General features: G+C 40.7%; 1 protein-coding gene across 3 annotated transcripts in view; it reads left to right on the forward strand.

The window, feature by feature from the left end:
• The window catches only part of ARHGAP10 (Rho GTPase activating protein 10), a 250,505-nt gene that overhangs the window by 85,127 nt on the left and 142,000 nt on the right, over positions 1 to 23,378 (forward strand). For all 3 annotated transcript variants that reach the window (XM_081134741.1, XM_081134742.1, XM_081134740.1), the window contains 4 exons: positions 3,499 to 3,570; positions 13,548 to 13,649; positions 18,449 to 18,559; positions 20,339 to 20,443. In XM_081134741.1, coding sequence (XP_080990867.1) covers positions 3,499 to 3,570; positions 13,548 to 13,649; positions 18,449 to 18,559; positions 20,339 to 20,443 — 390 coding nt within the window. The remainder of the gene's footprint in view (positions 1 to 3,498; positions 3,571 to 13,547; positions 13,650 to 18,448; positions 18,560 to 20,338; positions 20,444 to 23,378) is intronic.

Raw genomic sequence — 23,378 nt, forward strand, 5'->3', positions numbered from 1 at the left:
GCAGATTAATTCGCATGCTTTCTCTTTGTGTTGATGGATTCTGTTTGTAAGTTAGACTACCCAAAACCCTCTCTAGGGCTCATTAGCAAAGGCTTTGCATGGCTTTTTAATTTTAATTTTATTTAAAAAAAATTTTTTTTTTATGGCTGCTTCAAGTATTTTATGAGAAAAAATATGGTTCTGTAACCTTAGATGTGTATTTATAAAATTGCATTCTATATTTGCTTCCTCTCCCTCTCTCTCTTTAAATTATCTGATTGACTTTTAACATGTTGGTTTGGAAAGCTTTTCGCAACATTATTATCACAGCTGTCTCTTTTAAATTGGGAGACTGTCGTCACCAGAGGTTGCCTGTAGAGTTTTAGGGAGTAGCTAGATTTGGTACTCGTTTGTTTCTGGGGAAGGAGAATCATGTCTTGGCATTAGAAGGCTTCAGTAATGCTTATTACTAACGAATCTTATATAATACTTCTGTGATGTTACAAAAGGAAGCGAGAGATTCCATGGAGTCTTCACTTTATTTTGAGAAGAAAGCAATCCTTATTGCTCAACCAGCATTGTCTTCCTGAAGAATTTAGTAACTACAGTATTTTGTTCTTGAATAGAATGCTTAAGGTTCAGTTCGTAAGTTACACAATCAGACTTTCTTCAAGAAAAATGATAATGAATGCTAAGTTAAAAATTTCTTTTTCATTAAAAATTTTCATTGTTGATAAAGAATTGGATATAGTGGTATCTGTCACAACTACAACTTTCCTTGTTTTGGAAATATGCTTATGGACCCACAAACAGTAAGACAGAAACCTCTAAAATTCTTTTCCTACAATAGTGTTAACCCTGGGAAGTAAGATAGTGCATCACATTTAATAGAATGACCTAAAAATTGCTCTTGTGTAATCTTTGTGGCCTGGTCCTTTTTAAAGGACAGAGTATGGAGTTTTAGGGTTCACATTTCTTTTAAATCCTTACCCAAGAATATGGTTTTACTGATTTTTTTTTGAGAGGAAGAGGTGGGGGGGAGAGGGGGGGTGAGAGAAACATCGATCAGTTGCCTCCGGTACATGCCCCGACTGGGGATTGAACCTGCAACCTAGGAATGTGCCCTGACTGGGAAACAAACCCGCAGCCTTTTGGTCTATAGGATGATGCTCCAACCAACTGAGCCACCTGGCCAGGGACACTGTTGTTCTTTACGCTCTAGCCATACTGGCCCTTGCTCTTTCCCATACTACTCTTGACTCCTTGCCTTTGTCTTTGCTGGTTCCAGGCTGGAAACAATTTCCCTTCCTCTTTTCACTACTAATTCCTTCTCACGTTTCAAGTCTTAGCTTAAATGTCACCTCTTTGATGAAGCTCTCCCAGAGCGTGTTTCTCCTTATATCTCCTCTAATAAGTTCCTCACCACCGCCCCACTTTCCTCTTTTCTAAGGAGTTGCTGGCATTTGCCATTATACATCTCCTCATGTGTCCATGGATCCACTGTATGTCTCCCCTGCTAGACAGTAAGTTCCACGAGGGCAGGGACTAGACTTGTCTGTTCATCCTTGTATCTCCAGGACCTGGCACTGAATGTTCAACAAATACTTGCTTCCTGAAAAGTAGAGGTTTTTGAGATGGCTTCGTGGAATGGGGAAGCACGGTTTGGTACTTTTATTGGTGGTGTATGGTGGTTAAGCCTGGGCTCGCGCTTACACGATTTTGAATCCCTGTTCCCGTCATCTGTGAACTTGGGCGTTTATTACCCCCTGTGAGCCCAGCATGTGCTGCTGGCTGACCTCTTACCTGAGCGGGCCGGCCTCCGTGGAAGATGCGTGATGTGCAGGTTTATTCAGGAGCACTGGTAGGCTGGATGCAGATGTGGCGCCTAGGAAGTGGCACTGGCTCTCATAGGAGTGTGCCTTAAGTTAATTGGAGATACACATGAGTTGGATCATTTTCGAAATGCATGGCAGCACCTCTCCTCTGTGCTTTTCCAGGTGGAATGGGACATCCATACTGTTTTGGGAAGTTGGCTTTTCCCTGCTTTCTGCTTTAGTATGAAGGACTCTGGTTTGCCATTGTGGGTCACACGTCTACGGTGTAGAGAGGATAACATTAATGTATTTTGAAAATGATCCCATTCCCTTGGCTAGCTCTTGCTCTTAAGTTTTCCTTTTAGATCTCTGTTGCCCAGCTCTTTGACACCTAAAAACAGTAGCAAACTGTGGGAGTGAGTGGGACCCAGTTGTTGGCCTGGGGAAGAGTTTGAACTCTGGGCATCATCACTTTTTTTGAGGATTCCCTATCACACAGTATGAATAGTCTCTTTGGGAGAAACCCTTACCTAATGAAACACTGCAAAGGAGCCTTTGGCTAAATTAAGAATCCTTTCCTGCCCTGGCTGATGTCACTCTGTTGGAGCCTTGTCCCTTACACCAAAAGGTTGTGGGTTCAGTTCCCAGTCTGGGCACATACTCAGGTTTCAGGTTCGATCCCTGGCTGGGCTGTGTACAGGAGGCAACTGATCAATGTTTCTTTCTCCCTCTCCTTCCCTCCCTCTCTAAAATCAATAAAAACATCCTCGAGTGAGGATTTAAAAGTTCTTTCCTATTCTAAGTCACTTAATTTTTTCTGTAATTTTTAGCTTGAATTTCTAGGGCCTTTTTTTTTTTTTGGTAAAAATAGGGGTGGCACATTGTTGTAAAGTGTTTTGAGGTTCCCTTTTTTATTCTGTCTATTTCTGGTCTCCTGGAAAGGGAGGCTGAGAAAGCCACTACGCCCCAGCCTATTGATGTTAAATGTAGTCTCCTTAGGTAAATATTTCCTTTTATTTCATCGCAGCGTTGTTTGTTGTAGATTCTATCTTAAAATGAAAAGCCCTGACCAGCCAGTGTAAGAATGAGTATGGTTGTGGTTGTGGTCTGTGTGTGTGGCTCCTGTCACGCCAGTCTCCCCTTCTGTGCTGATGGCCGACATGCCCAACATTTACTGACTCACGAGCACCAGGGACTCTACTTTGCTGATACCTTAAAAAACCCTCTTGAGGAATTTTCAGCAGTGAAGGGAAGACTGAGTGTATTTAAACTTGCAGCCACAAACCTGACCCTAACATAATGTAGTCTGGTAACTAATAAAGGAATGTAATTGACTTTTAAATTTCTGAGGGGGGGAACACCCCTCAAACGGAAGTGTTCTGTTAATGGACATGATAGACCCCTTTGTTGTTTAAAGAAAGACAACCCTCTTGCCATTTCCCCAAAGAAAGTGCTGTGTGGGGCTGGGTGGCACATTTCCCTGGCACATCGCCCTGCCTCCTCTTCCCTGAAAATATTTATGGAGATCTAATGTGTTCATAAATTTAGAAGTGATTCAGTGGCTGCATTGGCAGGGTGAGATAAAGCCGTTAAATGTGTTGTTCATTTTATTTCTGGGTGGGGTGCAAGAGGGAAATGCTATACTAACTTTTTCCTTTTTGGAAACGTAATCTGATTTTCTTTTGTTATCACTCTTGTTCTCTAGGCGTTAAGTGTAACCGAAACCCTGATTAAACCCTTGGAAAAATTCAGGAAAGAGCAACTGGGAGCCGTAAAGGTTGGTGTCTAATTTGAGCACACTTGTAAACAGAAAATGTAGGTGTCTCCGCTGCTTCAGGGTGTACTTCTCTCACACTTGGTAGCTTTGAAGGAGCTGTTGAAATAAACCATCTGTTGTTTTATGTTTTAAATGTGCATTTTCCCCCTGGGGGGGGGGTATGAAATTGAAAACAAAACAAAAACACTCGGACGGGACAGTGAAACCTCTAGTAGTCTTCTTGGGCTACACTATTCCATATGGAGTTTTAAGATTATCTGGAACCAAACAACACATTTACCCCAAGGGGAAGTGTCTCTTTTTGTATGGAGGAGTGGAGCACTGTAGTGCGTTAGTGTTGTAGGAGATTAGAAACGCTGTTGCACCCCCATGCCCTTGAAACTGGGAAGATGCAGTACGTTATTTGGATGTGATTTCCTTCATATTGAGCTTTGGTAACGTGCCAGTGTTGTTGTAGGTGCTGGGGAGTCCAGGATGAATGAACCCCACACTCTGCACTCGGGAGTGTGGCAGTGAGCCAGGATTTCTGGGAATAACACAGTGATGTGGCCACAGGGAGCCTGGGATATATTTAGCAACTACTTAAGTTTTCTTTAGAGCAGCTTTGAAATTATCCCAGAGAAATAAATTCCACCAACCTTTCCTGAATTTTGTGCGTGTACTTGAGGGAAAAAGTAACATTCTGTGTGTGGTTCCCCATTTTTTACTTCTCCCAAGGAGTAGAGGATAACATCATTTTTAGGTAGGGAACATAGTTTTTACATTTGTATTTTTCCACCCACATGGCTTGGGCATGTGAGGTGTTGTTCTTCATCTTTCTAAATATACTATTAAAATTTTTTTTGTACAGATTAACATTGTGGTCTCACTGGCTGTAGCTACGCAGATGGGCCCAAAGAGTGCCAAGTTTTTAGTTGCTATTTGTGGAATCAATTTTCTTTTAAGCCGTTTGTTAAACTGTTAGACACTTCCTTTGGCATAGTATTTTACAGTTTTTAGGCTGTAAATTTTTTTTTTTTTTAATTCTCACCTGAGGATATGTTTATTGATTTTGGAGAGGAAGGGGGGGAGAGAGAGACATTGATATGAAAGAGAAACATTGATCATTTGCTTCCTCCACGCACCCCTCCAGGGGATTGAACCCGTGACCTAGGGTTGTGCCCTCACCAGGAATCGAACCCACATCCTCTTTGGTGTATGGGATGATGCTCCAACTGTTACTGGAGGAGTTAATAGGCCAGATTTCTCCATCGCTAGTGGGGATTCTTAGGGTACTGCTGAAATAAGCATTTTCAAAAAAGCTCCCATGGGAGAAAAGATGTGGTAAAAGGCTTTATTTGTGTGGAGTTACATTCCTCAGGGTTCAAAGTCCCCCGTTCCTTGAACCAGTCCTGAAAGAGGTGCAGCTGGGCCTCCAGTAGAGCCAAAAGGAGGGCCAGTGTCCAGAGCTTCAGCTCCATGTTGCAGCTGGGTCCAGTCAAGCATCAGGTTAATTAAAGTCCATCAGTTCATTGTGTGGGTCCCACATGGCCGTGAGCCACGTGGGGTGCCTCCTGCAACAGGAGTCACAGGAGCGCAGGCAAGCAGGAGAGGCAAGAGAAGTTTGTTCAGAAGTTTAAATATTCAGGTTTTGTGCCCTTGCAGTGCCACCATGCCTGTTCTGGCCAGTTACCTGTTCCCAGGTGTGATCGACAGATACCCACCTTCCCAAGTCACCCAGACCTTACGGGGCATGCTTCTGTTGTCTAGTCTTTCCCCCAGCGATCAGTGGGGAGCAGAGTTGGAGAGTGTTAAATGAGCAAAGCTGTGCAAATGGCATGCCTATATTATCTGGTCTCCCCTTTACTCCTTTCCTGTTCAGTAACAACCAGATTATTATAACTGCATCACAATCAGCTGAGCCACCCGGCCAGGGCTAGGCTATATTTTGAGGAGAGTTCGGGAAGGGTACCCACCAAGTTCCCTTCATGGGATCATTAGCTGACACTGGAGGTTTGGTTTCACATCTGTGACCTAGAGAAGTAATAGGCTTTAGTTTCTGATCTGTAAAAGGAAGGATTTGGGGCTCTGACTGCTCTGTTTTGTAGTTTTATGCTCTGTTTTGTCTTAGGCTGTTTTAAAACTTGAACATCTTGGTTCTTTATTCTTTTAATGTTGCATCGGCAGGTGTTGAATGAAAACAAATGTTCATTTCTTATTTTGCTTATTTTAATGGGATGATGGTATGTTCTGGACATGAAAATGGAACAGATATATTTTCTCTTTTTTGCTATCTGCCCTACTGGGTTTTCCTAAATTTCTCACCTCGGATTTTCTATTGATTCCTCTCCGTCAAATGTTCACAGCTTCTGATGTCCTTGTTCAGAGTATATTGTACAAAGCAACTTGCAAAATAAACTGCCACGTGAAAAGGAGGAATTATTTTAATAGTTTTAGTTTATGCCTGGAGGTGGATGGTAGCTAAATTTTATCCCAAAGTCCCCCTTTTTTATTTCTTCATTGTTCTTCTGGCTTTCAGGTTATGAAGGATTCATCCTACCTTCTAGTTGTGTACAGTGTGTGTGTTGACTCTGAGACCTAATGATGCTACCTTCAAGGAGGCCAGTCATTGCGGGTCATAGGCAGAAGCCTTTTTTTTTTCCCACTGTCAGTTTTGTATATCAAAATAAAGAGTAGGGAATGGTGATGTTCTTATAATTTATAGACATCTGTCTCTTTTATTATATTGTTAAATCTTTAAGAGAAAAGACTATGCTTTATTTCTTTATTTTCTAGTAGCCTCTACTCTGTCTTACTATGTAAGGTATCTAATAAATAACAAACTCTACTGATAATTCTAGAAGAACCAGGGAAGGGTTTGCAATCTGGGCATTTGGTTATTTTCTACCTCTGTGCTTTCTAATCATTCAATCATATTTCGATAAGCACATGGTCTTGTTCTGCTGGTTTATCTGCTTACCTGGGATACTTCAAAAGCAAAACAAAAACTGATTCTCTTAGGTTAAGGATCGTCTTTGAAACAGCATAAAGCAGTTTTCATGTCAGGACTTAAAAAAAAAGTCTTTAAAAGTTGACCACAGCAGAATTTTTTTGGATGTAAGGGACAAAATGCTTATCTTCCCTTTTCTCTTCCCTTTTTCCCCTTCTGGGACTGCCCTGCCCTTCGCCTTCATATCGAAAGGTTTTCACTTCTGTTTACTCTTTTCTTCAGTTTCCAGAATCCCAGTGACACACGTTTAACTTGCGGTTTTACTGTCATCTAAACTGCTAGGTGGTTTTGTGCACTGGATTTTTTAAAAGCCCCAAGATATTTTTTTCTACCATTTGCTTCTTTCTATATGGATGTGATCTCCTTCAGTCATCTCTCTGGTTTGGGCATATGCCTCCATTCTGTAGGTTCTGCTACATTTTCTTATGTGCTTGCCAGGTTCTCATCTCTGTTTAAAAAGCCCCGTTTTTCATCGCAGGACGCGGGTGGGTCTATGCTGTGTCACACCAGGTTGCTGGCTAGTGTTCCTCATGGCCTGGCTCAGCTCTTACCTCCTCTGAAGCTGTGTCATCTCCCCCAGGAGTTTGTCACTTATTCCCAAGTGTCCACACCACACTGTCGATAGTCGACCTAGATGCAGGAAACAAATACAAGAACCAAACCACAAACGAGCCAAGTAGATGCGTTAAAAACTCACTTATATGTGGAATCTAATGAACAAAATAAACTGACAAAATAGATCCAAAGACAGGGAAGCGTGCAACAGACTGGTGATTCTCAGAGGGAAGGGGGTGCTGGCGGGAAGGGATTAACTAAAGAACTTATATGCACATGTGCAGAACCCAGGGACACAGACAATAGTGCAGGGAAGGCCTGGGGAGGGGCGGGAGTGGGGAGGAGGGGGTCAGTGGGGAAATTAAAGAGGAGCATCTGTAATACTTTCAACAAGAAAGATAAATTACAACAACAACAAAGACAAAACTCTGAGAAATACCAGAACTTGGGAAGAATTACAGTGGGAGAGTTTAGAATTGTTCCTCCAATTTTCAGGCAGTGAGGTCATGAAAGTGTGGGTCCCAGCAAGTAGCAGCACGCAGAGATCACGTGGGTGCAGCAAAACTTACAGTGATAACAGAGCCTATTTAAATGCTATTTTGCAAAGAGTTACCATTTTAATTCAATAGAATAAAACATTTAACCAGAAGTGCTGAAAAAAAGTTTATTTCATATAACTTACTACCTTAGCTGTTACCAGCTACTCATGCCAAATTTCTTTTAATTCTTTCCAAGACTAATGACTAAATGTTTAATAAAAATCGACGTTTTGAGATTCTCTAAATGGCTGCATATGGATATAAAGCAAGTCTATCTGAATAATTTCTTTTTTTATTTTTTCACTTAAACAGTTTACATTCAGTATTATTTTGTATTGGTTTCAGGTGTATGGCATAGTGGTTAGACAATCATATATTTTACCAAGTGTTCACCCCGATATTTCCAGTACCAACCTGGCACTATACATAGTTGTTACAATATTATCGAGTAGTTTCCTAAATTAAGTGTGGTAAAGCAGAAAAGAATGTTGATGTAATTTAATTAATTAATTTTAGTAATAAAACACTTATCAGTGCTTATCATATGGCATAGTGTGAGAGGTCCTGGAATACAATTATGAATTAAAACAATGCCTGGCCTTTAAGAAATTGGCAAGTCTGTGGGGAGACTGTCAAATATAAAAGCAAAAAAACCCACCACACTGTGCAACATGCTGTAATCAGCATAGGTGCTCTGGGACATGCCCCATCATTTCAGCGTGGAGTACCAGGAAAATCTTCCAGGAAGACCTGATTCTTCTTCCTTTGAACCCTGTTTCTGCCCTGTAACTAGATGTGATTTGGGGCAAGTTACTCAGCCTCTAAGCCGTAGTTTCCTGATCTTTAAAAGAGACCCACGGCAGCTGCCTCAGAGGTTGCTGTGAGGACTACGTGCCTTTGACAGTGCCTTTCTCATGTCCCCCTCGTGTAGGGCCAGGCATGGGTACCTGCAATTATTTTATCACCCCATTTGTGGCCTGCTCCAGATCAGCTTGCCAAACAAGACCTGCTTAGGTGTTTGTCCATTCTCTGCTGCTGGGTTCAGGGGTGACATGCCAGGGCGATGCGGCTTGGGCTTATGACAGTCCCAGCCAAGTACCGGTGCCCAGGCGATGGCTGGTGACCGGAGCAGCTGCGGGTCGGGGCTGCCTCCTTGCTCCTCTGACTAGTGCCCTCGGGACCCCGCTGGCTGTGGAGTGAGGCTCTCCACTCTGTGGGGATAAAAGCTGAATTCTCATCTCTTTGAGGAGGCGGAAGGAGCTTAAAAAAGGGGGAGAGTGGGGTTCAGTAAGGCAAATGAAGTGTCAAGTGGGCAAGGTGACCTTTGGTGCCTGAGTTAGGGGAGGGCGCTGCTTCCTCCCTGGGGTGGGGAGGGGCACTTCCCAGAAGAGGTGCCTTTCACGGGGCTCTAGGTGTGGGTAGGCCGGGGAAACTCTAGTCGGTGTGGATATAGAGGATTTTTTTTAAAAAGGGCTCCTGCTGGGCTCTGGCCAGGTGTCTCGGTTGGTTGCAGCAGCATCCTGTACACCAGAAGGTTGAGGATTCGATTCCCATTCAGGGCACATACTCAGGTTGTGGGTTCGAACCCCGGTAGGGTGTGTATGGGAGGCAACGATCAGTGTTTCTCTTTCACATCAGTGTTTTTCTCCCTCCACCCTCACTCTCTCTATCTAAAAATCAATAAAAACATATCCTTGGGTGAGATTAAAAACCAAAACTGCTCCTGTTGGTATGTTACATGCAGTAGGAACCTTGTTTCTTGTATGTGTGGTATTACCCCACTTCTTTATTTAAATAAAAAGGGAGAAGGAGTTGGAATCTCCTAAGAACACATTCAAATTCAAATTCTCTGTCCATGCCTTATTATTTTATGTTTATAATGTGAAAATAAGCCCTTTCATTGCCTCCTCTTAAGAAACTTGTAAAATGCCCCAATTTTTAAAAAAGTCATCTGGTAACTTAAAAAAAAAAATTATCCCCTTCTTCCAAAACAAAACAAAACAAAACAAAAAATTCTAGCACCCTGTAGAAATGTGGACAGTTCACAGTTATGTTCAAACTTTTGTGAATTCTTTATATGTCCTTTATTCATTTTTCACATGGAAGTATGAATGTGTGATTTTAGCAAGAAGTTGCTTAAATAAAGAATGTTTTATGAATATTTACTTTTCTGCTTTGTGCTTTGCTTTTTGGTTTGTTTACTATGTATTTTTTGATATCTAGACTTTCTTACGTTGTCTTCTGTTGCTTTTTGGTGTCTGTGAAAATACTATCTTTTTTTTATGACTTCATTTTTTTGTGACTCATTCAATCCATCTGGAATTAATTTTGATATAAGATGTGATGCTCATTCTATTTCCAAACAGTTAACCAATTACTCCAGCACCACTGATTGAATAACATATATATTTTTTTACCCAATGATTTGTAATGACACCTTTATATATATATAATTTCTAATGTATTCAGAAGATCTGGTCATTTAAATTTTGGTTCTTAGGTTTATGAGTTCCCTCTACCAGTTATGCAGGGTACATCTTATTTGACCGATTATGCTGTTTTAAGTATTAGCTCTTCACTATTATTTATTTTTGGCACGTGAGATTGTATAAGTGACTACAAGCTGACTTTTCGTGAATCATATTTAACCTATAAACATAATTTTGTTTGGCTTACTCATGTCAAAATTTTAAAAAAATTAGTTGCCACTATTTAAAAATCATTGGATTTTTCAGCTGTTCCAGAAAAATCAGAGGACGTGGCTATATGCTGGGCCTGTATTTCCATGTGGTAAAAATCTGCTAGAGCTGTATGGTGGCTGCCTTCCCCTCAGGCATAGATAGGGCTTTCTGGTTTACCTTAATGAGTCCCACTTCCAGCTTGCATTATGCATTATATTACTACCTGACCCCTACTTGAGTTTGTAATGCAGTTTTATAAAAAGTTTTCATTGTATTTATTTTGGTCCTTGATAGAGCCTTTTGTCTTAGGTTGTTCAATTTATTTTATATATAATATGTATAATCCATACATATCTGTATGTATATCCTGTATTGCAGTGGTAAAGAAACAGTTATATTATTTCAGCACAAAAAGTTGTACGAGCACAAAGAAACAATAATATTCTATAAGGGCACTGAGAACAAATGCAGGAAGAAATAATTATCTAACTCTTACAACTCAAAAACAAAACACAGCAGCATTTTTGTAATACTGTACCCTGTGCGAATGAATGCACTTCCACTCTCATTGGTGGGCATAATGTTGTTTCTTGGCTAAATTCTTTCTTTACAAAACCTTGATATCACCATTTGCTTTCATTCCAAACTTTACCCACATGTTAATTTCCATACCCCTCTGTTGCTGAGTGTGCTGGTTGTTGCTGGTTGTTGTTTTTTTTAATCTTCACTGGAGGATATTTTTTCCATTGCTTTTAAGAGAGAGAGAGAAAAAGAAACATCAGTGTACAAGAGACACATTGACTGATTGCCTCCTGCACGTGCCCTGACCACAGGCAGGGAGGGAACCCACAACGGAGGTACATGCCCTTGCCTGCAAATCAAACCCTAGACCCTTTGGTGCACAGGCCAATGTTCTAACCACTGAGCAACACTGGCCAGTGCTGTGCTGGCTGTTTTGATGCTCACTTTAGCATCACTCCTTCTTTTGTCCCATGCTGTGAATCAGGTGAAATCATATGAGTACAGTGTTTTCAGTATTCCTGGTAGGTAGTAATCTGCAAAAATAGTGAACATTTTGTACTTTATGACCTTATGTTGCAGAATTCTTGTTGTAAGTGCATCGGCATGACTCCCATTCCTGTTCTCTTTAAAGCTGGGAAACTGATGCTCGGAGAATGCTGGGACTCGGGCAGTTAGAGTCCTAAGTGGCCATGACTGGAACTTGAGTCTCCTGACACCTGAACCAGTGTGCACACTACAATATCAGCTTATTAATTAATTAATTAATTAATTAATGACAGGAGAAGTGAGGGTGAGAGAGAAAGATTTATTGTTCTACCTCTTTGTGCATTCGTTGGTTGCTTCTTGTATGTGCCCTGACTGGGAATTGAACCCATAACTGTGGTGTATCGGGACAATGCTGTAACCAACCGAGCTACCTGGCCAGGGCTAGATCAGCTTTTTAAGTAGTGGAGATTTTGAAGAAATGGCCAAATGTTTGTTTTACTTTATTTTCCTGTTAAAATAGTTGATGAAGACTATAATCACAAGAGGCAGAAAACAGTGACCATATATTCATGCCTTAAACGTAAGAAAAAATGGTTGTACATTAAACCTAGGGCCTAAAGAAAAAGTCCCCCTGCCCCGCCGGATGTGGCTCAGCGGCTGAGCATCGACCTAGGATCCAGGAGATCTTGGTTCGATTCCCCGTCAGGGCACATGCCCGGGTTGCGGCTTGATCCCCAACCGGGGGCATGCAGGAGGCAGCCGATCAATGACTCTTTCATTACTGATGTTTCTATCTCTCTCTCCCCCTCTCCCTTCCTCTCTGAAATCAATAAAGATATATATATTTTTAAAAAGTGCTCCTATTTCAACAAAAGCTTGTTCTTACACATGGGTGCATCATAGGATACAGAATGTTAGGACTGGATCTATGAGTGAGCTAGTACAAAAAAATTCCTGATGTTCTCAGTAAGAAAACTAAGGTTCTGTGTTGTTAAATTTTTTCCTTTTGAAAGTTGTGCAGCTAGTTTGTAATTAAACTTGGAGTAGAAATGAGAAGAAACTTCAGTTCCTGAGCCTCTCTCCTCCGTCAGTGTAGGGTGTTCAGGTGAGCTGGCAGAGTCTCTGCTCTAGGTTCCCGCACCAGCAATTTGTAGTCCTGTGCAGTGAAAAAATGATAGCTGCGAAGGAATAGAATTTATGTGCTTTATCCAATCTCTTTGCCCAATCGGAAAAAGGTCGTACCAGAAAGGGCCGGACTAGTTCATTCTTTTTGCTTTAGAAAATGGAAGTTGGGAAACAGAAGAGAATGTTCCTTTCCAGGAGACCGTGGAGAGTCAGGGAGAGCTTGAAGTTAACGGAAACATTTTGAGAGCATGAGGACATAGTGTGCTCTCATTGGTGCTCAGAAGTGTTTATTAGAGAATCTACTTCAGTTGGCAGGCAGTGTTAGGGGAGATAGTCTGTCTTTTCTGCATTTAAAATGTTGGTTACTTGTTTTCTCAAAGAGCTTCTGTAGCAAAAGAAAGCAAATGCTAGTTCTAGACAGTACCTGAGGGATGTGTGTAACGTTAACCACAGGGTCTCTGTACAAGGGCGTCAATATTACTTTAGGCCCTTTAGATAACGTTCTAGAAGTCACTGCTGAAGTTGGGAAGATTGATGGCATTTTTGGTCAGAGGATCTTATGGTTATATTCATACTGGAGACAATTTAGGGAGAACCTTTCCCAAGGTTTTTATTTTATTTTATCCAATGTGATTATTATTATTATTTTATGTAGAGAAAAAACTTAGTTTTAAATGAATTCCATTTCTATGCCAAAATCTATAGCAAATTTGCTTTTTTAAGCTTTATGTTCTTATTATATATTCTTCTTTTACATTTAAAAAAAAATGCAGGACAAGTGACATGGCATTAATTCTAAATACTGATAAGTATGAAGAGTTGAAAAATAATAGGCTTGGGAAAAAGCCCATTCAAGGAAAAAAAAAAAAGAAAAGAAAATTTTCCATTCTAATGCTCTCTAGATGATGCATAAGCTCTGGCCTGGGTGCAGATAGATTTTTCATATAATTGCCTCACACTCAGTGGTACTTACTTTTATTTTCAGATTATTTTTCATATTTTAAGCTTCTCAGTTGATTTACTATTTCTATGAATTTTTCCCCTGTTTAATCATCGTTGTCTGTGTTTTCTGATTCGTAGGAAGAAAAAAAGAAGTTTGACAAAGAGACAGAGAAGAACTACAGCCTAATTGATAAACATTTGAATTTATCAGCAAAAAAGAAAGACTCACATTTACAAGAGGTATTGTTTCTATTTTTCTGTTCATTCGTTTCTCAAATTTATTAAGCAGTGCATGTTCTTTTTAAAATTTTTATTAAATTTATTGGGGTGACATTGATTAATGTGATTATAAAAGTTTCAAGTGTACGATTCTGTAATACATCACCTGTATATTGCATTGTGAGTTCAACCTCCCAAAGTCAAGCCTCCTTTGGTCACTGTATATTATTTGCATATCTTTTTTTTTTTTTAAAAGGAGCTCTTCTTTTAAAAACTTAAAAAAAAAAATGTTTTTATTGATTTAGGGAGGGGGGAGAGAGAGAAACATCTGTTGGCTGCCTCCTGCATGCCCCCTACTGGGGATTGAGCCACCTTTTGGTGCCTGGGAGGTTGCTCAACCAACTGAGCCATACTGGCCAGGGCTTAAAAACTTCATCTAGGATATTAGAGATGGAAAAAAAAAAAAATGTATTCCCCTGAATTAAGGACAAAGAGTTCTTGTGGAACAAGACAGAAAATAATACATCTTATAGTGATCAATTCAGTGTAGATTCATAGTCTTACAACCTTTGGTTCCGTGTATACATTCACAAGAACCGTTTTAACCAGCATTACTGAGGCACAGATATGTTATTTTCAGGAATAGATTCATTAATTGGCTTTCAAGATTTCTTGAAGAAGTGAATTGAATTTAATAAGCTTTCCGACCATTTTGCTTTTACTTGAAGGATGGCATTAATTTTATTTAACGCTGAAGATTCAGGAGGTTCTGCTTCATTGGAAAGAGAACATCTGTTTTACTTTTGTTAATACACTCTTTTTTTTTTTTTTTGAGGGAGTCGTACGTAAGGAGAAAGGAATTTATGTCTTATCTCTCATTTTCTTTTTCTCTCTGTTTTCTAAATTTTCTGCCACTTTCTTGTTTTCTTCTCTCACACACTTGAATGCAAACTCAGTGGTTTTCAATTTGGAACATATGCATTTATTAAAAATAATGCTGTGTGCAGCTATTAGGCTCTTGACTCATACAACAAAAGTGTGATTTTTTTTTTCTCATTTGTTTTTATTTTTTAAAAAATATATCTTTATTGATTTCAGAGAGAGGAAAGGAGAGGGAGAGGGAGAGAGAGAGAGAGAAACATCAATGATGAGAGAGTCATTGATCGGCCGCCTCCTGCACGCCCCCGACTGGGGATCGAGCCCCCAACCCGGGCATGTGCCCTGACCGGGAATCGAACCCCGATCGCCTGGATCCTAGGTCGATGCTCAACCGCCGAGCCACGCCCGGCTGGGCTGGGTTATTTTTAAATGTCAGATGTGTAGTTGCAAATTGTGTGTGTTCATTGTGACATTACCCACATGTCACACTTTCTTTTGTCTCTCTAATACCTTTGACTGACATTTGGATGGCGTTTGGCAGTTTGGAAAAGAGAAAGGAGCTTGTGTGCTGCTTAATCCTCACTATAATACCCTAGGTGGCAGGGCTCCCTCCATTCTCTCCTTGTTCCCTATTTTGTAGAAAACCACAAAGTGGTTCCATCTGCTCCCGCGTCCCCTGTGCTCTGTCAGGTTTGAAATGACAGCTGTTGTTTTTACAGACTCTAGGCTCCGTGCCTTCTCCCCTTATCTCTGCTTTCAGGTATCCTGAAGGGTGTTCATGCCCCGAGTGAATTTCCATTTCCACTTCACTATTGAATTTGGTGTCTCATTCTCAACATTGCTTAGGCAGAATCTTTAGGGTCATCCTTGGCCCTTTCCCTCACACCTACACCCAGCCTGTCAGCCTCTGTCTTCTGTAGTTTCGGAATATTCTCAGAATATGGCCACTTGTCCCAACCACCATCAGTCTGGCCCTGGCTGCTGGCACCTCTCAACAGATTCCCGCAGAAGCCTCTTACTTGGTCCTGCCGATTCCTCCAGTGCATTCCTACAGTTTATTTTCTATGCGCCGAGCAGAGTGAGCCTTCCTGTTGTCCCTCTCGAAACCCTGCCTCCAGCTCCCTCCCGAGCCCGGGCCTCCCCACCTGTGCTCACACCTGCAAGGACCCCCTCGCTCTGCTCGGCTGGACGGGGCGGGCGGACTGCGTGCTCAGGGCCTTTGCAGGGCCTGGTATGTTTCTAACCCAGATCCACAGGCCTCACTCTGTCAGACACTCTTTTCAAATACTCTTCACTGAGAGGTTACCTTATGAAGAGTTTTCCCTGACCATTCCGACAATTGATAACCTAAAGGATACAGATGAACTGCCAGATTAAGACATACATAGGCAAGGTCCGGGAGGGTTCCAAGCACGGAAATTTCTTTCCCCATGAAATGGGGGTGCTCCGCCCTCCAGGCACATGGATGCATTCACCAACATGGAAGCTCATCAGCTCTAATTTAAGAGTTTTATGGAGCTTAACCTGTAAGGCTCCCCTCCACATCCCCATTTCTTTCCCAGAGGTGGTGGGTGGGGCTGAAAGTTTCAACACTCTAATCGATCACTGGATCTTTCTCTGGCTGTCTAGGGACCCCTTCCTCATTAGCAAAATCTCAGGTGTGCTCTAAAGGGGCTGCTATATATGGTCAAAGACATTCCCATTACTCAGGAAATTTCATAGGTTTTAGGAGCTTTGTGCCAGGAACCTGGGACACAGACCAAATATATTTATTATTACACCACATATCATGATTGTCTTTTAGACCTGAGTCAGGCTAAGGAGGAGAGTGCTGTTAGGTATAATTTGGATATCCATGGCATTGTTGTAAATTATGGACTATTGACAATATCAGGATACTGGTGATTTAACCATGCAGCACACAACCCAGAAGTTCTGAACAATCAGAACACTAGGGGGTGTGGGTAGAAGTTGACTGGCAATGCTAGGATGATTGCAGTATCACAGACAACCAGGAGAGAGAACCTGCAAAAATAAAAAACTAATTTTGTAAATCTGACCCTGGTGTAATTTTTTTGAGGGACATTTCCCAGTAACAGCAACATGAAGAATCTACTCATAGCTCCTCATATCTTTATTTTATTGAGTACTCAACAAAATTACATTGTTTTTGCTGGGAGTTGTGTCTGTTATCTGCTGGTGGTGGAACTATCAAACTCTGGTTATTAGAGGTATAAAAACATCATGATTCTGATGAGTGTTAGGTAGAAATCCTCATTTCAGCTTAGTAACACTCTTATTTTCATATTTAAACATTATTTTGCTTAAAAATCATTGGGTGCTAAAAGCTTTTTATCGTATGTTAAATACTTTTTTCTCCCCCAAATTAAAAAAAAATTTGATCTGGTAAAATATATAAAACATAAAATGTATGATTTGAACTATTTCCAAGTGTACAATTCAGTGGCATTAAGTATATTCACATAGTTGTCCAATAACCTTCACCATCCCTGTCCAGAACTTTTTTGATCTTCCCAAACTGAAATTTCGTATTCATTCAGTAATGACTCTGCATTCTCTCCATCCCCTACCCAGCCCCTGGCAAGCACCATTTTATTTTCTGTCTCTCTTCATTTGACCATTTTAGGTACTCATATAAGTGGAATCATGTGGTAATTATCTGTTTGTAACTTGCTTATTTCACTTAGCATAATGTCCTCCAGGTTCATCCATGTTGTAGCATGTGCCAGAATTTTCTTCTTTTTTGAGGCTGAAAAATATTCCGTTGTATGTACATGCCACATTTTGCTTATCCACTCATCTTTTGGCAGACGCTTGGATTGCTTTCTCATTTTAGCTGTTGTGGGTAAAGCTGCCCTGAGCATGGGTGCACAAATATTTGTTGAGACTCCGTGTTTAATTCTTTTGGGTATATGCCTCGAGGTGGAACTGCTGGATCATGTGGTAGTTCTCTTGAAAAACTTTTTGGAGAAGTGCCGTACTGTTTTCCATAGCGACATTCCCACAAGGGTTCCAATTTCTCCAAATCCTTGCCAGCACTTGATTCTGTATTTTTGATCGTAGCCGTCCTCATGGGTGTGAGGTGGTACCTCCTGGTTTTGATTTGTATTTCCCTAATGAGTAGTGATGTTGAGCACCTTTTCATGTACTTACTGCCATTTGTATATCATTTTTAGAGAAATGTCTAGATAATTTTAAAAGCAGGATTAGCCAAGTTAGGAAATAGATTAGACAGTGGCCTGTAAGAATGGTTTCTAAGACTGGACCTCTTTCTCTGCTGTTCCTCCGGGAACTCTGCTCCTGACCACAAGGTGCCTGTTCACTCCCAGGGCACGAGACGTTGTGAGGACGCCGGAGCAGGACTTACTGCCCGTGGGCTTCAAGCCCTGACCCATTTGAGAGCCGGGCTCTTGAGATGGGGGCAGTTCTGCCACTTCCTCATCGGCTGCCTTCACTTAGGAGTGCGGAGGTGACTGACATTCCCCCAGCCTCTCTGCCTGGCCCACCTCAGACTTAGAGGATTTGTTCATGGAAATTCCATTTATGAGATTTTGATTCCGTCTGTGTATGCAGGTCAGCCTGAGCTGTCAGAGCCTCATTGTTTCATCTTCAGTCCTTTGGGGTCAACCTCATCCTATAGACCAGGTCGGTGAACTGTTTCTGCAGGGAGTCAGGTAGTAAATATTTAAGACTTCTGCAGACCATGTGGTGCCTGTTGTAACCTACTCAGTTTGGCTGTCGTAGCAGGAAAGTAGCCATAGACAGTACATAAACAAATAGTCATAACTATGTCCCAATACAGCTCATTTAGAAAAAAACAGGCAGGGGGCCGTACTTGGGCTGTAGTTTTGCTGACCGCCGATCAAGAGTTTCACTCCCTGCTGTCTGTAATTTAACCAGCCTCAATTATTTTAATGTAGGCAGACATCCAAGTGGAGCAAAACCGGCAGCACTTTTATGAACTGTCTCTGGAATATGTGTGTAAGCTGCAGGAAATCCAAGAAAGAAAGAAGTTTGAATTCGTGGAACCTGTAAGTATCGTAGCTGGTTGTTCTGCTACTAGATTTTTGTGCTCTGATGCAAATATTTCTTGTTCTAGATTTCATTAATGGTTTCTAGAGGCTGTAATGCACACGTATGAAGCAAGACACCATACATTGTAAAGGGTGGACACCCACAGCCGTGAAGTCAAAGAGTGAATCCTCGACCCATCAGGGGTTCTCAGCCTTATTTGCACAGCAACATGTAATGGATATTAGTTATTTTGCTATATGATCTCAAGGACTCTGCCATCAGGTGCAATTTCACCTTTAATGAAAATCTCATGAAAGAAATGATACTGGAATGTGAGTGAGAGGGATAATCCTCGCTCTACTCAAGTTTGTTTCTAAAGCAAATGCACCAGTCCAAAACTGGGTACTTTCAACAATTATTGGTAACAAATTATTTCTAATACAGGTCACAATGCTAATGGCCACCTAAGTTAAGAACCAGTAGGTGGAACATTTGAGACTATTTTGTGAGTTGCTCTGACATTGCTTTATACTTATTTTAGAAAAACACAATTTCTGTTTGTGCTTATATATAGATATATTCTAACAGCTTCAGTTCTTTATATATTAATGTTTATGCACATACATGAATACATTTATTTTCTGAAGCAAAATGTAAAGAGAATTTCATACTGTGGGTTTTCACAAAAAAATCGAGAAACACTGGAATTCGATTTTCAATATTAATTTTAATATACTTTTTTTGGTGATTTTTTTAAAACTTTATTGGTATAAGATTCACATGCTTTACAATTTGCCCACTGTGTATATAATTTTGAGAAACAAAAAAATCAAATAATGATTGATTAAAAATTGACAGTCGTGGGAGCTGTCCAGTTGGAGTAACAGAATTAACCAATTACAGAATTTTTTCCCTTTTTTTTAATGAGAAACAACGATGGGCGACATTTATTGGGCATTTACAATACTGTCGTTCAAGTCATTGTTCTAAGTCCTTGACTGTGCTCATACATTTTATTCCACAGAGCAACTCAATAAAGAGTTGTCACTTAGCAAATAAGCAGATCGAAGTAGGGAAAGTTCCATTAATTTGCCCAAGGTCTCCAAATAGTGCTGAAGTTGGGGACTGACCCCTGGTGACCACTTGATGTCAGAGTCCCAAATTCCTAACCATTCACTAGGTAACATTCTGAAGAAAATGAATTTCAGAATTTCCTTACCTCTCACCCCAAATCGCTTTTACTCACTTTCGATTTACTTATATGTGATGCAGAAGCAAGCCCCTTCTTATTGAGAGGGGCAGATAGAGAGTGGGTAGGAAACTCAGGGCTTAATTACTGCTCTGCCCCTGCCCCTCTCTGCCCCAGTGACAGTGTCCTTGCGACAAAACAGGTTGCACTAACTGCTTGCCCTTTAGCTCTTTGATTCTGCGATTTCACATTCCTTACAGATTCTGTTGACCTACGGTGATAAAACTTTCACTTATAAGTGAATATAGCAGTTCTCTTGACTAAAAAGAACAAATGGATGATGCAGAATTATATTTCTCCTACACGTTACACTATAAAAGCTGTTTCATGGCTCTGATACTTAAGGAAAAATCACACATCCTTCCTTTTTCAAAAGGGCAAATGAAATAAGATGCAGATAGATTTAATTGAATTCTAGTGATTTCCTTTTAATTATTTTACTTCAATAGCATCACAATAAGATAAGGGGAAATACGTGGCTGTTTTTATTCTTTCTGTGTCGCTAAGTTTTTTCGGTGCTAATGTCACTCCTTCTTCTTTGTCTTAGATGCTGTCGTTTTTTCAGGGAATGTTTACTTTCTATCATCAGGGCCATGAACTTGCCAAAGACTTCAATCACTACAAAATGGAACTACAGATCAACATTCAGAATGTAAGGAAATGAAAGCTTTATGGTATTAGAAAATGTCTGAGATGTGTTTTTTGTTCTGTTTGTTCTATGAAAAGTCTTAAAATTAAGACCAGCCTGATCTGTTGGTACTGAGAACCTGAGGCTACATTGCCACCTTCTGGTCAGTTGGGGTAACAAACTGCTGTCCAAATAGGGGAGGCTCAGGGAATTCTGCCATCTGGTGGCTCCTTTTAAAATGTCATGTACTTTATTTTTCTTCCTTTATTTTCAGAAACGTCACCAAGTAGGTTTTTATAATCAAGATTCACATAATTTGTTTATTTATTTTTTTTATAAATATATCTTTATTGATTTCAGAGAGAGGAAAGGAGAGGGAGAGGGAGCGATAGAAACATCAATGATGTGAGAGTCATTGATCGAGCCCACAACCCGGGCATGTGCCCTGACCAGGAATCCAACCCCCATCACTTGGATCCTAGGTCGACGCTCAACTGCTGAGCCACGCCACCCCGGGCGATTTGTTTATTTTTAATTCTCACTTTTCGAGCTTTATTGAGATATAATTTCCAGACAACACTGTGTAAGTTTAAGGTTTACAAAATAATGACTGGACTTACATATGTGGCAAAATGGTTATTGCAATAAGTTTAGTTACTATCTGTCACCTCATATAGTTACTAAATATTTTTTTCCCTTGTGATGAGAACTTTTAGAATCTACCCTTCTGTCAACTTTTAAATATGTCACAGAGCAGTGTTAACCCTTTGCGGTTGTTTGTCTACTCTCAGCCACCAAAGCTTTTTTACCATTCCGGTCGTATGTCTGCTCTCAGCCAGCACAGCAAGGAACCATACGAATCTTAACTCTATTCATTCATGTATCAGTTCATAATTTCTCTTGTTTATCCTTCATAATCTTGCATGTTATGTATCACTGCTCTTTCAATGGAAATTAATTCCGACCAGTACGACACCCATGTCCAAATTTTATATGACCGCAAAGGGTTAACTATAGTCACTGTGCACTTTGTGGGGTTGTGCTAAGGAAACGGTTTGATATACAGCCCTGAGTCTTCTGTGTGTGAAGCAAAGAGCATTCCCCATAGAGTTAAGGCATCAGTTGTAATCACCTAAGTTTCTTCACTTTTATCTATATATCGTACTTGATTTTTATTCCCAGGTAGACTTATGGCACACGAGGAATTTATTTCCTGGGTTTTAAGCCTGTTCACTAATATATTGGGTTCCCAGTGGCTGTTTGCTTTATTATTTTCCTGGAAAATGTATGCTTTCAGTGGGTCTCTGAGAAAGAGATTTAGGAGAACTTTATCTGTTAAACAGTATAATGTATGTGATTTTGATCAGAAGGTGGCTGGATGTTGTTTTTCTCAATACTTTAGTCGATTTGGAAGTGGCCTCATGGAAAAGCCATTCAGGTTATATTTAGTGTAATTTGAGGTCCTGTTAGTAATACAGTGAGAGTGAGCCTTGGGACAAACTCCCAGCACATAATCAAAGACATACATGTTGAATGGTAGGAGTCTCTGTGCTGTTTGCTGCCTGACTTTCAATTTCTTAGTCTTAGAAACTGAAGGTGAATGGTTTTTGTGTAGATTTTATTTTTACTTTTTTTGGTATAGTTCCCTACACTGGGAATGTAGATAATGTACTCTCTTGTGTTTCGTAATTTATGTGTCAATGTGTGTGTACAGATTGTTTAAACAAACAGCTGGGTTAAATGACTAAAAGAGTAAGTCCCCTCTCCCCTGTCATTCTTTTATGTAATAGAATTTTTTTACAATATCAAAATGTATATGTATAGATTAGGCCTAACTTTAAAAAATTGTCTCTGTTGGTGGTAGAATGTTTAGTCTAATGATACTGTGATTTTTCAGAATATTTTACAAGCAGCAGAACACAGTATTGTAAAAAGAGCTTTACATAGTTTAGAAGATTAGATTATAGTCCTGATTTTTTTCCCCTCCCTCCACTAACTGGCTGTATAACTTGTGGAAATTAACTTTCTCTGTCTGGACCTCATTTGTCAATTACAGGGCTGGCCTGGGTGGGACCCTCAGGCAGAGCTGGATCTATAATCGTGGGGCCAGTGTAAAATGGGAAGGCAGGGCCCCTTATTCAAAATGAAGCATTTTAGGACAGCGATAGCAGAGCATGAAGCGGAGGGCCTGGCCCTCCAGCACAGGGCCCGCCCTCCTTGTGTGACAGGATACAAGCCCGTGAAGCCAGCTTTGCCTCAGCATCTCGTGCGAGGTGTGGGGACAAGCAGCGTCTCCTGGGGGCTTCAGTGGAACTCTCCCTGCAATGCCTGCGTATCTGTGGAACTGCTTTTGTAACACACCTGTGGGAACGGGGATATGGTTACCTTACATACGCCAGAATAATTTCTGAGCGATTAAAGATTTCAGTGTGAATGTACAATGGTCAGTCATGAAATATAAGACAAGCTATCATTTCAAATGATTCACAGCATGACCCAGTAACTACCCTTAATCTATTAAGAACTTAGCACACGCATTTGGAAACAGCATTCATTTCCTGTACAGAAATGGCCAAAGAACAGTTTACTGGGAAAAATCCCGACGACACACTTTTTCCCGCATTGTTTGGAGCATGAGGAGTGTCGTCAGTAAACGGCCCCAAGTCCTTCACCTCTCCTGTCTCTCTCTCCATTTTCATGTTGTTCCGGCTGTTTCTAGTAGAGGCTCTTCTTTTCACCTCACCTTCATTTTTGAGAACATCTGATCCAGGTGTTTTCTTGGCTCTTCATTTTTGCTTTTAGCTATTTATTTATTTAATATGTTTTTGTTGATCTCAGAGAGAGGAAGGGAGAGGGAGGGAGAGAGAGAAACATCAATGATGAGAGAGTCATTGATCGGCTGCCTCCTGTATGCCGCCTGTTGGGGATTGAGCCTGAAACCCAGGCATGTGCCCTGACC

The sequence above is a fragment of the Miniopterus schreibersii genome (assembly GCF_964146895.1).
Source record: "Miniopterus schreibersii genome assembly, chromosome: 4".
NCBI classification, from domain to species: Eukaryota; Metazoa; Chordata; class Mammalia; order Chiroptera; family Miniopteridae; genus Miniopterus; species Miniopterus schreibersii.